General features: G+C 43.0%; 1 protein-coding gene across 1 annotated transcript in view; it reads right to left on the minus strand.

Annotated features, from left to right (window-relative positions):
- Positions 1-16166, minus strand: part of LOC126426441 (uncharacterized) — a 73989-nt gene that overhangs the window by 16919 nt on the left and 40904 nt on the right. The window contains exon 2 of the mRNA XM_050088357.1: positions 7859-8431. Coding sequence (XP_049944314.1) covers positions 7859-7865 — 7 coding nt within the window. The 5' untranslated portion in view covers positions 7866-8431. The remainder of the gene's footprint in view (positions 1-7858; positions 8432-16166) is intronic.

A 16166-nucleotide genomic window follows, 5' to 3' on the forward strand; every position in this document is an offset into this window, starting at 1 on the left:
ATTTGAGTGATCCCTTTTGAGATATGACCTTTTGAAAGTGAGCCAAAATTGACAGATTAAATTTTTAGCACACTTTGAACTTCGATAACTCAGTTATTATTTGAGCAATCTGGATGCCACTTTTGGAGCTTTATGACATGCCAACAGGTTGCAGATACCTAAAGCTTCAGCTTAAGAAAGTTATTCTTTCAGTAGATACAAGGCAATAAATTACAGTCAAAATCTGGCACAACAAGATTTATGAGTCACTTCAACAGCACACTATGATGAATTTACCACAGTTTGACGTTTGTTTTACAGCTAAGATATTGTACCCAAAAAGTTGAACAGGATCACAAAGTTTCAGCACGACAGGTCTCCTATATCCTGAACAATGGTAAAACAAAGTTGATCATTTATTCATTTCAGTTGCAATGTTAAAAAACGAGCCTTTAGGAAAAGGTGGCTAGCGACCCCACCACACTGCTTATGAAGCTGCAATTTGGCAGTCCTTCACGTAAGGTCTATATGTACATCCTGTAAAAATTTCATCAAAATTGGAGATGGTCGAGTGGGGAGCTTTTCTAAATTTTGGCGACTTGACACGGAATGACCAAAATGCTAGTTGTATCTAACTGTCCCACAGTGCTGACGTTGTGGAAGATATATGAAACACCAACAGATGAACAGCAAATATAATTTGCTGTACCCTAGTAGAAGAAAACCCGATGGGATTCGCTGGACAACCTGTAGTAAAAAAACAGAGAACTTCAAGCAAGACAGGAGGGCAGGAATTTGGCACCTGCTCCTCCAGCAGGTAGCACAGTGAGGTAACCAGTACACAGCTTTCCTGAGTGTTTGTAAAAGGTAACACATGAAACATATTCTGGGTGATGGCTGAACAGAGACGAGAACAAAATGTAACTGTACGGCGCAGCATTGAGTGGATTATTCTCTTGGTGTTTGCTCACGGTGTGTATGAGCAGCCCCTGTGCTCACAGCACATGCTTTACTGGATACCTGGCCAGGAGTCATAATCTCTTCTTTGGAGCCTGTGGTCTATGGGTAGTGTCTTTTATTTGTAATCAAAAACATACTCGGTCCCAGGTTTGAAACTCTTCATTGCTCAAATTTTGAATAAAAATCATCACCATTGGTGGCTAACGACTTCCGGTATCAGAAGTCACCCTCATTCAGCCAACAGCCTGGTAGGAGGGTGGAGGAGTGGATAGAAGTTCAGGGCACTATCTTTCCCTTGGGATTGGAAACTGCTCCTAAAGGAGGAAGAATTGGCAATGATCAACAGCACGAAGATGTAGAAGCAATGGACAACACTGCATTAAAGACACATAATGTGCATCAACGTGACATGTGACCTGTAATTGAAAAAGTGTCATAATGGCACCTCCATTCAAACCTCTGCTAGGGGACTGCAAAGGGGGATGTGACTGTGACAAAAAGATTGAGTAAGCAATGAAAGGATAATGTTCTGTAAGTCTGAATGTGGAATGTAAGGAGTCTGACTGTGGCACGGAAGCTATAAAACAAGGAAAGGGAAATACTGAGAATGTATGTAACCATAGTGAGGGACAGTGAAGTGGAAAGGAAAGGATTTCTGGTCAGATGAGAATAGAGTACTATCACAGCAAAATGGTTCAAATGGCTCTGAGCACTATGGGACTTAACATCTGTGGTCATCAGTCCCCTAGAACTTAGAACTACTTAAACCTAACTAACCGAAGGACATCACACAACACCCAGCCATCACGAGGCAGAGAAAATCCCTGACCCCGCCGGGAATCGAACCCGGGCGTGGGAAGCGAGAACGCTACCGCACGACCACGAGCTGCGGGCACTATCACAGCAGCAGAAAATGGTACAACAGGAATAGGGTTCATTATGAACAGAAAGGTATGAGAGAGAGTGAGTTACTGTGAACAGTTCAGTGATAGGGTTATTCTCTTGTGGATCAACTGCAAACCAACATCAAGAATGATAGTTCAGGTATACATGCTGATGTCACAAATTGCAGACGAAGAGACAGAAAAAGTATGAGGTTATTGATCAGGTAATTCACAATCTAAAGGGAGATAAAAATCTAATAGTCACAGGGGGACAGAAATTGAGTTGTAGGGAAGGAGCAGAAGAAAGGATTACACAAGAATATCGACTTGAGACACGGAATGAGAGAAAGATTAGTTGTGTTCTACAACAATTTCAGCTGGTAATAGTGAATGCTCTGTTCAAAACTCACTAGAGATGGAGGCATAAAAGGACCAAAATATGGGATGATTGAGTTAGATTACATCATCATCAGACAGACATTCCAAAATCAGATAATGAACTGTAAGGCATATCCAGGAGCAGATACAGACCCAGATCACAATTTAGTAGTGATAAAGAGTAGACTGAAGTTTCGAGGTGAGTTACAAACAATAAATGCACAAAGAAGTGGAGAATGGTTGTACAAAGTAATGAAGGGATAAGCTTGAATTTCTCTGAGGCTATAGATATTGCTATAATGAACAGCTCAATAGGTAGTTCAGTTGAAGAGGAACGGACATCTCTAAAAACGACAATAATAGAAGTTGGAACGGAAAAGATACGAACAGAGAGCTAACTGTGAAGAAAGAATGGGTAACAGAAGAAATACTTCTGTTGATCAAATGGAAGAAGGAAGAACAAAAAGGTTGAGGGAAATTCTGGAATAGATAAACGTAAGTCAGTTACAAATGAAATAAATAGGAAGGGCAGGGAAGCTGAGGCAACATGGCCACATGAAAAAAGAAATCGTAAAAGAAATGATTGTCAGAAGGACTAACATTACGAGTGCAATGGTAATTCCACTGTTAAACACAGAGGAGTGAGAGGTAGGTAGAAAGAGTAAACTGGAAACCTCTCTGATGGAGAAGACTTGTCCAACCACATGATACAGGAAGAAACAGTAGTCAATAAGGAAGAGATAGTTGATGCAGTATTGGAATCAGAATTTAGAAGAGCTTTGGAAAATTTACGATCAAATAAGGGAGAATGGATAGATAACATTCCATCAGAATATCTAAAATCATTGGGGGACATGGAAACAAAAAGATCTATTCACTTTGGTGCGTACAATGCTTGAGTCTGATGATATACCATCTGACTTTCAGAAAAATATCAACACAGTTCCGAAGGTTGCAAGAGCTGAAAAGTGTGAGAATTATTACAAAATCAACTTAACAGCTCATGAATCCGAGTTGGTGACAAGAATAACATACAGAAGAATGAAAATAAAAACAGAAGTTCCATTAGGTGATGATCAGTTTGGCTCTCGGGTAGGTAGGGGCACAAGAGAGGCAGTTCTGACATTGTAGTTGATAACGAAAGCAAGAATGAAGAAAACTCAACACACATTTGTAGGATTTGTGGACCTGGAGAAAGCATTCAACAGTGTAAAATGGTGCAATATGTTTGAAATTCTGAGAAAAATAGAATAAGTTATAGGGAAACATAGGTAATATACAACAGGTACAAAAGCCAGGAGCATACAAGAGGAACAGAAGACCAAGAACAAAGTGCTCAGAGCCTACTGTTCAATCTATACATCGAAGAAGTAATGATGGAAATGAAGGAAAATTTCAAGAGTGGAATTAAAATTCAAGGTGAAATGATGTGAATGATAACATCCACTCATGACATTGCTATCGTCAGTGAAAGTGAAGAATTACAAGGTTTTTTGAAAGGAATTAAGTCTAATGAGAACAAAATATAGACAGAGTAAATCAAAGAAAAGTGAAAGTGATGAGAAGTAGCAGAAATGAGAACAGCGAGGAAGTTAACATCAGGACTGATGATCAGAAAGTAGATGAAGGGTATTATGCTACCTAGGCAGCAAAGTAACCCATGACGAACCAAGCAAGGAGGACGTCAAATGCAGACTAGTACTGGCAAAAAAGGTATTCCTGGTCAATATAAGTCTACTAGTATCAAACATAGGCCTTAATTTGAGGAACAAATTCCTGAGAATGTACATTTGGAGCACAGCGTTGTATGGTAGTGAAACACTGATTGTGGGAAAAGTGGAACAGAAGAGAATCGAAGAATCTGAGATGATGTGCTACAGAAGAATGTTGAAAATTAGGAGGACTGATACGGTAATCAAAGAGGATGTTCTCCACAGAATCAGCAAGCAAGGAATCTCTGGAAAACACTGACAAAAAGAAGGAACAGGATGATATGACATCTGTTAAGACATCAAGGTATAACTTCGATGGTGCTAGAGGGAGCTGTAGATGGTAAAAACTTTTTTGAATGTTTCCAGCAAATAATTGAGGGCGTAGGTTACAAGTGCTACTCTGAGATAATGAAGTTGGCACCGCTAAGGCATTCATGGTGGGTGACACCAAGACAACCAGAAGACTTATGAGTTGAAAAAAGAAATTATTTAATATTTATTGTGAGTTATACTGCTTGCGGGGAGGGGGCGGGTAGCAAAATAATTTTGTAATTAAGTTGCTAGCATATTGTGTAATGCATACAGCCAATTATGTGGCTCACAAGGCCACTGTGTGTCCTGTACTGTGTTTAATGCATGATCTAGTATGACAGGAATGCCAGCTCTTGATTACTCTGACTCATACATCTCACTTCTGATTAAGTGCCTCATGATTATGAGACATTGGCTTTTAATATTCTCAAGTGTGATCATCAATATAGCTGCAAGGCCATCCATCTGTGCCAACATTGTGTGAGACGCTTGTGAAAGCTGCGACTCTCAGGAGCTGGGCTTTCAACCTGTGCACAGGTCTGGCTGTCAGCTCTAAAGTGCCATCATGGCAGCCAAGTGCATACAGCGAGACCTCAATGTGCCACCAATGATGCAATGGTAATACGCTTTAGCACGCCTATAAGTTGCAACAAGCCAGAATTTCCCACATGGCAACAAGAGAAATGTGAAGTTGTGAATATTTTGCTGTCCCCTTGGCCAGTGGTGCAGCACACTAAAATGATTCATGTGTTGGCTTTGGACAACATATTTAATCATCTTCAACTTGTTTTTATGCAGCATGATGCCATTTAGAGCTATCATACTGTCAGCTGCAGCAGTGGTAGCAAACAACTGAAGGCTTCTTTTTGTGAAGTGGCCATACATCACGGCACAGGCATTCACCTGGTTTCACCAACTGCGACATAATTGCATATACAAACAGTGATCCAATACTGTAAAATGCTTTTTTATTTCAGTTTCTGATCACAATATGAATTCTTTAGACGATGACTGGTTTCAGTCTGTATTGACCATCCTCAGAATCGATTCTACACCATATTTCAGATCCATGTGACGATGCTATACTGATTATATTTATATGTTTTGACGATGCCATTATGACCGTATCACTTTAGGACATGGTGTAAAATAGATCTGAGGATGGTCAATACAGACTGAAACCGGTCATCGTCTAAAGAATTCATATTGTGATCAGAAACTGAAATAAAAAAGCATTCAGCTGGCTGGCTATAAACTGCACACGTCACTGTCTTCCTTTCGTGCCCACAGTAGTAGTCTCGCTAGATACACCGTCAATGTGTCCTTTGGTCAGAGGCTTCATGCCGAAATGCATTGCATGCATGTGTTATACCAAAACAAATCACTGCAAATGAGGACAGATTGCTTAAATGTTGAGATGGGCCATGATTTATTTAGTTAACGTAACTGCTACCAAAAACAGTTCAATTTGGAGCCTGTCATGAAAAGACAATGACAGCATTGTGAGCTATCAGCAAAAGGGAATAAATGAAGGAGTACTGTACAGCACAGATACATCTACATCTACATTTATACTACGCAAGCCACCCAACGGTGTGTGGCGGAGGGCACTTTACAAGCCACTGTCATTACCTCCCTTTTCTGTTCCAGTCGCATATGCTTCGCGGGAAGAACGACTGCCAGAAAGCCTCTGTGCCCACTCGAATCTCTATAATTTTACATTCGTGGTCTCCTCGCGAGGTATAAGTAGGGGGGAAGCAATATATTCGATACCTCACCCAGAAACGCACCCTCTCGAAACCTGGACAGCAAGCTACACCGCAATGCAGAGTGCCTCTCTTGCAGAGTCTGCCACTCCAGTTTGCTAAACATCTCCGTAACGCTATCACGCTTACCAAATACCGCTGTGACAAAACGCGCCGCTCTTCTTTGGATCTTCTCTATCTCCGCTGTCAACCCGTCCTGGTATGGATCCCACACTGATGAGCAGTACTTAAGTATAGGTCAAACAAGTGTTTTGTAAGCCACCTCCTTTGGGTCAGTTTCCCGAAAAGAGTTGACCAGTGCAATTCGCCCGGAAAACATGCATTCACTTAAGAGACTGGCACTTGTTTAGTAACGAGAAAGTTGACTGCTCTTCTCTAGCGGTGAACTCACCACCCCAGTGCCGGCAGAATGGCCTGATTCGTGTCCGCAGGAACGCCTGCAGTGGCTCACACCTTGAAACTACGACAGCGAGAGAGCCGTCCTTTCACTCCTGAGAGCGATAGTTACGGCACGAGGAGGGTATTCCTACCACAGCACTTTTTTTGCACTCAGCATCCTGCGGCCGTTTCCCTGTCCCTGCTATGCCACACGACAATTTACTGCGTGGGAAAACGCGCCGTTTGTCGGCGGGTAAAGTGTTCGACCATATCAGTTCCCACACCAACTATCAGTCTGCTGTTTGGAGAACGGTAGAATGGATGATAACGTTATTTGCTGTCGGTGTGTGCACTTTCGGTTGTGAAACCACACAATCAGTCTGTTGTGTGAAGTATGATAAGAGTGGATCATAACGTTATTTACTGTCACTGTGTGCACTTTCGGCTGTGAAACTCTATGTAGACTGTGTTTTGTGAGGCTTCCCAGGGAAAGGTGTGTGGTCCGTTTTTCTTTCCTGAGAATACTGTTACAAGAAGCACATATCTCAATATGCTTCAGAACTTTCTTTCACCATACATCTATATCTACATTTATACTCCGCAAGCCACCCAACGGTGTGTGGCGGAGGGCACTTTACGTGCCACTGTCATTACCCCCTTTTCCTGTTCCAGTCACGTATGGTTCGCGGGAAGAACGACTGCCGGAAAGCCTCCGAGCGCACTCGAATCTCTCCAATTTTACATTCGTAATCTCCTCGGAAGGTATAAGTAGGGGGAAGCAATATATTTGAAACCTCATCCAGACACACACCCTCTCGAAACCTGGCGAGCAAGCTACACCGCGATGCAGAGTGCCTCTCTTGCAGAGTATGCCACTCGAGTTTGCTAAACATTTCCGTAATGCTATCACACTTACGAAATAACCCTGTGACGAAACACACTGCTCTTCTTTGGATCTTCTCTATCTCCTCCGTCAACCCGACATGGTACGGATCCCACACTGATGAGCAATAGTCAAGTATAGGTCGAACGAGTGTTATGTAAGCCACCTCCTTTGTTGACGGACTACATTTTCTAAGGACTCTCCCAATGAATCTCAACCTGGTACCCGCCTTACCAACAGTTAATTTTATGTGATCATTCCACTTCAAATCGTTCCGCACGCATACTCCCAGATATTTTACAGAAGTAACTGCTACCAGTGTTTGGTCCGCTATCGTATAATCATACAATAAAGGATCCTTCTTTCTATGCATTCGCAATACATTACATTTGTCTATGTTAAGGGTCAGTTGCCACTCCCTGCACCAAGTGCCTATCCGCTGCAGATCTTCCTGCATTTCGCTACAATTTTCTAATGCTCTCTCTCTCTCTCTCTCTCTCTCTCTCTCTCTCGCTCTGTAACACACACACACACACACACACACACACACACACACACACACACACACACAACACAACACATTATTGCTAAACTCAGAAGTCTTACCTGGCATCTGCTGGTGGCTCTCCGAGCAGACGACTCACTTCAGTGACATCTTCTGGGTACTTGAGCACAGAGTCTGCCCAGCTCTGCATGGCCATCACCTCAGAGTGGTCCTTTACGAAGGGGACGGCAACCACAGCAAGGATGGGGCACGAGAGCCTCAGTGCAAGTAGAGCTACATCCGACGCAGTCTCCACTGCCAGCTATGCAGCCACCTGCTGCTCACACACAGCCTCCAGGGCGAACCAGCTGTACTTGTCAGCTGCTGCCAGCAGTTGGGGGACCACACCAGGCAGTTGGTGGGCCTAGAGGGTGTACACGTAGCCCAGCAGCTGCCTCAGCACCGCGCCCTCCACGTCCGTGACATCGACCTGGCCGCAGGTGGTCTCCGGAGCGTTGTGCCTGAGGATTGCTTCGAACGTGGGACTCCCGTCTGCCAGGACGGCCATGTGTGCCACCAGCCGCGTCACCCAGCCACCGACGTCACCAGGGCACTGACCCCGTCGCCTGGTAGGGCGCCCAGGTCCGCGGCCGCGGTCTCTTGAACCTCAATGACTGGTGACGTGGCGGATGATTCTGAAACACAGCATCACTGTGCCAACCTCATACAGCACTCTCGACTCTTGTATGATGCACAAGTTGACGTGTATGGAACAACAGCTCGTAAATGTTGTCCATCATAAAACTATTACAAAGTCACGATATCCAGTCTGTGTTAAGACTCGTGCCACACACGAAGAGCTGCTTATCTCCAACAACACAATTTTCTGTCTACAGAGTAATGTTGCTCGATAATGATGTCTTTCCAAATGGAGATAGTAACCATCCCAACCTCTCCAGTTTTGTACGAAAACTATTATACTTGATGCCTGAAATCTGTATTACTCGCTCTTAAGGGGGGTAGGACATCAAACGGGCCGACTTGGAGCAGGAGAGGCACCACAGGACATTTTAATTTCCACTGTCTATACTTTTACAAGTAAGTTCATAAAACTTTGTCAGTATGACCAGGAAGGATTCAGGATTCACACTTGTAGCAGCGAAAGTTCAAAAACATAACAAAATAATTTTGTTTACATGTGAAATTTCATCGTTTTTTCACTTACTATTGGCTCCATTTATTGCTATAGGTACACTTTTCTTCATAAGTAAGAGAGACTGTTCAATGAATTTTGCACAGCATACAAACCATACTTACAGGTGTCTGAAACTCTAGAATCTATTTAATTTATGAAAAAATGAAGGAGCTGTTACGTTTTAAACTTTATGTTTAGAAAAAATCAAATTTTGTAGTTAATTATCTCAATTTTTACCACAGATTTTAATAGATTTGGAAGATTCTAGAGTTTCATACACCTGTAAGTATGGTTTGCATGCTGTGCAAAATTCATCAAAGAATCTCTCTTACCTGTGAAGAAAAATGTACCTATAGCAACAAATGCAGCCAACAGTAAGTGAAAAAATGATGAAATTTCATATCTAATAAAAAATTTATTTTGTTATGGTTTTGCACTTCCACTGCTATGAGTGTGAATCCTGAATTCTTCCTGGTCATGCTGACAAAGTTTTATGAATTTATTTGTAAAAGTATAGACAGTAGAAAATAAAATGTCCTGTGGTGCCTCTCCTGCTCCAAGTCGGCCCGTTTGACGTCCTACCCCCCTTAACAGTATTTGTGCGTGTCTTGTAGGAGCTGCTTCACACAATGCAGTGACCATCGGCTGCTAAAGTTTGGGGTGACTTAATAGCAAAAACTGCCACGGTTGTAGCTGTCACACTCAAACTACAAATCCTTCTCAACATTTCAAACAGATTCTAACAAGACAACACCAAACCACAAATTGGTAGGTTGTTCAGCAACTCGTAAAGAATGTGTCTTTCAATTAGCTGAGACATGTGATATAATTTTGTAACTGATGTCGACACCAAAAACGTAAGAGACGGCTCAAAACAGCATGGATTTCATTTATCTTATTTCTCAGTTGCAAGTACCGATTCCAGCGGATCAAATTGTTAATTACAGTCCACATTCAGTGTTTGTAATTTCTATATTAGGTGGTCACGGTAGTCACTGAAACCAGCAGCGCAGCCGACCTGAATGGCCGAGCGGTTCTAGGCGCTACAGTCTGGAACCGCGCGACCGCTGTGGTCGCAGGTTCGAATCCTGCCTCGGGCATGGATATGTGTGTAATGTCCTTAGGTTAGTTAGGTTTAAGTAGTGCTAAGTTCTATGGGACTGATGACCATAGACGTTAAGTCCCATAGTGCTCAGAGCCATTTGAACCAGCAGCGCAAATAGCTGCCCATTATTAATCCAGTTAATTTAACACCCTAAATTCGGTCGAGGCATAATATCGACATATACTCTGATATTAACTACACGCACCATGTCTCTATATTTCATACTTTCTCACTAACGTATTTAAGACTGATGATCTGTGCCTAACAGCCTCATTGTCCTGTATTGCAAGACACGCTTCCCTTGGTTAAATTTTCTCCCTCATACTATATGATTACAAGCGATCACAATTTCTCAACACCCTCTTCTTCTGCGAGTTAATCTCAAACAACCGTCTGTTACCTAATAGAGCAAAGACGTGTGCCTCTTGTCTGTTGATCCAGCACACTTTGTTCTGTGTGTCATCGTATTTTCACTGTTGGTGTACCGTATTTTGTGGAGCGAAAATCAAGAACCAGACCAACATTAACGTAAACGAGTGTGGGAAACCGCCTATAAACCACACTAAGTTGAGCTGGTGCAGCACCAACTATGGTCGATAATCTACCGTGCGTTATTTCGACTTCGCCTAGATTAGATTAAGTACTTGTTCCATAGATCATGAATACGACACTTCGTAATGATGTGGAACGTGTCAGGTTAATAAAAGGTGTCTATATAAGATATTACATGAGACAAAATATTTTGACACTCAATATTTTTTTTATATTGAGGTTGGGAAATTACCCACTTACTATATCCAAAAATTCATCTAATGAATAGAAGGAGTTGCCATTAAGAAATTCTTTTAATTTCCTTTTAAATGCTATATAGCTATCTGTCAGACTTTTGATGCTGTTAGGTAAGTGACCAAAGACTTTTGTGGCAGCATAATTTACCCCTTTCTGAGCCAAAGTCAGATTTAACCTTTGGTAGTGAAGATCATCCTTTCATCTTGGATGAGCTCCAGCAATTATTCTCCTTACAAGCTTTTGTGCAACGAACACTCCTGTACTCAATGATGAGTTACCTCAGAATATGATGCCATACGAAAGCAGAGACTGAAAATAGGCGTGGTAAGGTAATTTACTCAGATGTAAGTCGCCAAAATTTGCAATGACCCTAATAGCATAAGAAGCTGAACTCGAACGTTTCAGCAGATCATCAGTGTGTTTCTTCCAGTTCAACCCCTCATCAATGCATACACCTACAAATTCTGAATATTCTACCTTAGCTACCGATTTCTGATCGAAATCTATATTTATTAATGGTGTCATTTCATTTACTGTGTGGAACTGTATGTACTGTGTTTTGTCAAAGTTTAATGAGAGCCGATTTGCAGAGAGCGACTTAATGATTGTCTGAAAAACATCGTTTACAATTTCGCCAGTTAATACTTGTCTGTCGCGTGCGATAGCTATACTTGTATCATCGGCAAAAAGTACCAGCTTTGCATCTTTGTGAATATAGAATGGCAAGTCATTAATAGATAATGCTTTTACACTGCACGTTACACTATACGAGTGACGAATTACATTTTCCCCGCTTACGTCGGTATTGGTCGTTTGAGAGGGGTGATCGTCTGTCATGGCAATACGGCACCTGCTAGCAACGTGAAGGAACTGTGGAGCGGCCCCTGCAGCGCCTCCGCTCATCCCAGAGTCAGGGACGCGTGACGTCACGAAGTGAGCTCAGCACACAAAACAACCATCACACGCTGGACTCCCAGTGTAGGCAGGGGCAGCCCCCCCTCCTCCCCCCAACCACTCGTGGCCTTCCGCTGACGACCGGTACTGAGGCCACGTGACATCACTCGGTCTAGCGCTTGCTGTGGACGTCACCGTCATGAGATGACCCGTACCGTGTCGTCCCTGATCTAGAGTGGGCCACGTGACTAGGCTCGTGCTCTGTCTATCTTCGCCCACTGACCCTACTACCTTTGAGGAAAGGAAAATTTCGACAAGTGAAGGCGTTCGATACAGTTCCACATTGTCACCTGATAAACAAAGTAAGAGCCTACGGAATATGAGACCAGCTGTGTGGCTGGATTGAAGAGTTTTTTGCAAACAGAACACAGAATGTTGTTCTCAATGAAGAGACGTCTACAGGCGTTAAAGTAACCTCTGGCGTGCCACAGGGGAGTGTTATGGGACCATTGCTTTTCACAATATATATAAATGACCTAGTAGATAGTGTCGGAAGTTCCATGCGGCTTTTCGCGGATGATGAACTAGTGTACAGAGAAGTTGTACCATTAGATAATTGCAGCGAAATGCAGGAAGATCTGCAGCGGATAGGCACTTGGTGCAGGGAGTGGCAACTGACCCTTCACATAGACAAATGTAATGTATTGCGAATACATAGAAAGAAGGATCCTTTATTGTATGATTATTTGATAGCGGAACAAACACTGGTAGCAGTTACGTCTGTAAAATATCTGGGAGTATGCGTACGGAACGATTTGAAATGGAATGATCATATAAAATTAATTGTTGGTAAGGCGGGTGCCAGGTTGAGATTCATTGGGAGAGTCCTTATAAAAGGTAGTCCATTAACAAAGGAGGTGGCTTACAAAACACTCGTTCGACCTATACCTGAGTATTGCTCATCAGTGTGGGATCCGTACCAGATCGGGTTGACGGAGGAGATAGAGAAGATCCAAAGAAGAGCGGCGCGTTTCGTCACAGGGTTATTTGGTAACCGTGATAGCGTTACGGAGATGTTTAGCAAACTCAAGTGGCAGACTCTGCAAGAGAGTCGCTCTGCATCGCGGTGTAGCTTGCTGTCCAGGTTTCGAGAGGGTGCGTTTCTGGATGAGACATCGAATATATTGCTTCCCCCTGCTTATAACTCCCGAGGAGATCACGAATGTAAAATTAGAGAGATTCAAGCGCGCACGTAGGCTTTCCGGCAGTCGTTCTTCCCGCGAACCGTACGCGACTGGAACAGAAAAGGGAGGGAATGACAGAGGCACGTAAAGTGCCCTCCGCCACACGCCGTTGGGTGGCTTGCGGAGTATAAATGTAGATGTAGATGTGTGTTGGGTCTGTTTGAAACTTGGCGCTGTCCCACTACTAATGCCATCTCTCATGTTTCAGTTCAAACATGGCATATTATTTCTCTAAATGTCACACTCCCTTCGAATGAATCCGTACACGTTTGCTTCTACGGGAAGCGTTACACTCACTGTGGTGATCGCTCCCCGTGACGTCACTATAAAGTGAACATGCTGTTTCGACCTCAGCGCTATTAATCGATTTTCTTTTCGTATTGAGTTCTGAGGAGACACCATACTGGATTTCGTTGTTTTAGTTTAAGCTTCTATTTGACGGGTTTTATATTACGATGTACGTCGTATGAATATATGCTGTTTGAAACATTGAGGATGGGAGGTCTCTGTGTACAGCATCGCTATAACGCTACTTAAATTTCCTAATTGTTCAAATGCAAGCTCTCAATTACACTGAGACTGAATATATTTTATGCTCCTAGGTTTCCATCCTTCTCCGTAGCGCAGCGGTAGCGTTGCCGCAAGGGATCCCGGGTTCGATTCCCGGCAGGGGACTGGGTGTTGTGTGACATTCATCATCACTTTCATCATCATTGGCATGCAAGTCGCCAATATGGCGTCAAATAAAAAGACTTTCAATACGGCGGCCGAACCCTGAAGGGGATGTTGTTGTTGTTGTTGTGGTCTTCAGTCCTGAGACTGGTTTCATGCAGCTCTCCATGCTACTCTATCCTGTGCAAGCTTCTTCATCTCCCAGTACTTACTGCAACCTACATCCTTCTGAATCTGCTTAGTGTATTCATCTCTTGGTCTCCCTCTACGATTTTTACCCTCCACGTTGCCCTCCAATGCTAAATTTGTGATTCCTTGATGCCTCAAAACATGTCCTACCAACCGATCCCTTCTTCTAGTCAAGTTGTGCCACAAACTTCTCTTCTCCCCAATCCTATTCAATACCTCCTCATTAGTTACGTGATCTACCCACCTTATCTTCAGCATTCTTCTGTAGCACATTTCGAAAGCTTCTATTCTCTTCTTGTCCAAACTAGTTATCATCCATGTTTCACTTCCATACATGGCTACACTCCATACAAATACTTTCAGAAACGACTTCCTGACACTTAAATCTATACTCGATGTTAACAAATTTTTCTTCTTCAGAAACGATTTCCTTGCCATTGCCAGTCTACATTTTATATCCTCTCTACTTCGACCGTCATCAGTTATTTTGCTCCCCAAATAGCAAAACTCCTTTACTACTTTAATTGTCTCATTTCCTAATCTAATTCCCTAAGCATCACCCGACTTAATTCGACTACATTCCATTATCCTCGTTTTGCTTTTGTTGTTGTTCATCTTATACCCTCCTTTCAAGACACTGTCCATTCCGTTCAACTGCTCTTCCAAGTCCTTTGCTGTCTCTGACAGAATTACAATGTCATCGGCGAACCTCAAACTTTTTATTTCTTCTGCATGGATTTTAATACCTACTCCGAATTGTTCTTTTGTTTCCTTCACTGCTTGCTCAATATACAGATTGAATAATATCGGGGAGAGACTACAACCCTGTCTCACTCCCTTCCCAACCACTGCTTCCCTTTCATGTCCCTCGACTCTTTATAACTGCCATCTGGTTTCCGTACAAATTGAGAATAGCCTTTCGCTCCCTGTATTTTACCCCTGCCACCTTCAGAATTCGAAAGAGTATTCCAGTCAACATTGTCAAATGGCTTCTGTAAGTCTACAAATGCTAGAAACGTAGGTTTGACTTTCCTTAATCTTTCTTCTAAGAGAAGTCGTAGGGACAGTACTGCCTCAGGTGTTCCAACATAGTTGTTGTATACGGCGCATTTCCTTTGCAACTGAAGTTTTAGTTTCCTTTATTTTCTCTCGTTCATGTTTTGTTGCCACAGTATTACTCTGCAATACCGGGATACAGTAATATCCTTTGTAAGAGTATTGGTTTTTACCAGTCAAAATCACAAAAATTTAACGGAAAACTAAAACAATGGAAAATTCCCGGAATTCTAAACAATTCCGGGGTTTTTCCGGTTTTCTCCCGGATGAAAATATTCACGGGTTTTTCCCGGATGTCCCGGGTCGTATAAACCCTGCTCACAGTTATTTATAACCATTTAAATAATCGTTGCAAAATGTAGGTGTGGCCGTGATAACGGTTACTCCAAAATAACCGTTTGGCCCGCCTCTGGGCGTCGCCCCGCGAGCGACTGTTCCAGAACCGGCGGGGCAGCGGCTCCGGGGTCACGTGACCCCCCCCCCTCCCCCTCATTCGCACTATATAGCATCGAACTTGGCCAGCCCTGACCTTCGCTTTCTAGCAGGTTTCCTTTCTTTTTCGCTCCAAGGAGTGAGCACTGTCAACGCTTCCTGCGCCCCCAGATCACGTAAGACACAGATTGACCGTCCTTACGGCGGAACAGGCAACCGTAAAAATAGTTTTCCCGTCGGTCAACAGATGTCGCAGGCGACGCTACAATGCTAACTGACCTGTCCACGTCGCGGAACTGGCAACGCTGTATCTTCGGTGACGTGAATGACGCTGATTTGTGTTCGGCTAGAGCGCTGCGCGCGAAATGCATTCGTCACACTGAGTGCTGACTGTAGCTCATGATCGGCTGTGGTTTTTCCTGAGTTTTCAATCGAAGAACGTACGAGGGCTATCCACAAAGTACATAACGTTTTGGAACTAAAAATAAATAAAGTATTGGAAATTTTTTTTATTATAGACAGATGAAAGCCTCACTTTAGTACTACTTTTCTACATAGTTGCCATTTAAATTAAGGCACTTATCGTAGCGATGGACGAGCTTGGAAATTCCTTCGTCGTAAAATTCGGCCGCCTGCGCCTTCAAGTTCGAAGTAATTCCGAATGTTGCTGGAAATATTAAACCATCTAGTTCCATTTAATTTTGCCTTCACGTTGTAAATCAACTAAGAACAATGAACAGTGCAGATTCAAGACGCACACAGCAGTCGATGTATACAGAATGCAATGCACACAACAGTCGATAGGACAAGTGAAACTCATGATGACGCACGCCTACGTGAAGTAGGGCTCTCCT

Source organism: Schistocerca serialis, chromosome 11 (assembly GCF_023864345.2).
Source record: "Schistocerca serialis cubense isolate TAMUIC-IGC-003099 chromosome 11, iqSchSeri2.2, whole genome shotgun sequence".
In the NCBI taxonomy this organism is placed as follows: Eukaryota; Metazoa; Arthropoda; class Insecta; order Orthoptera; family Acrididae; genus Schistocerca; species Schistocerca serialis.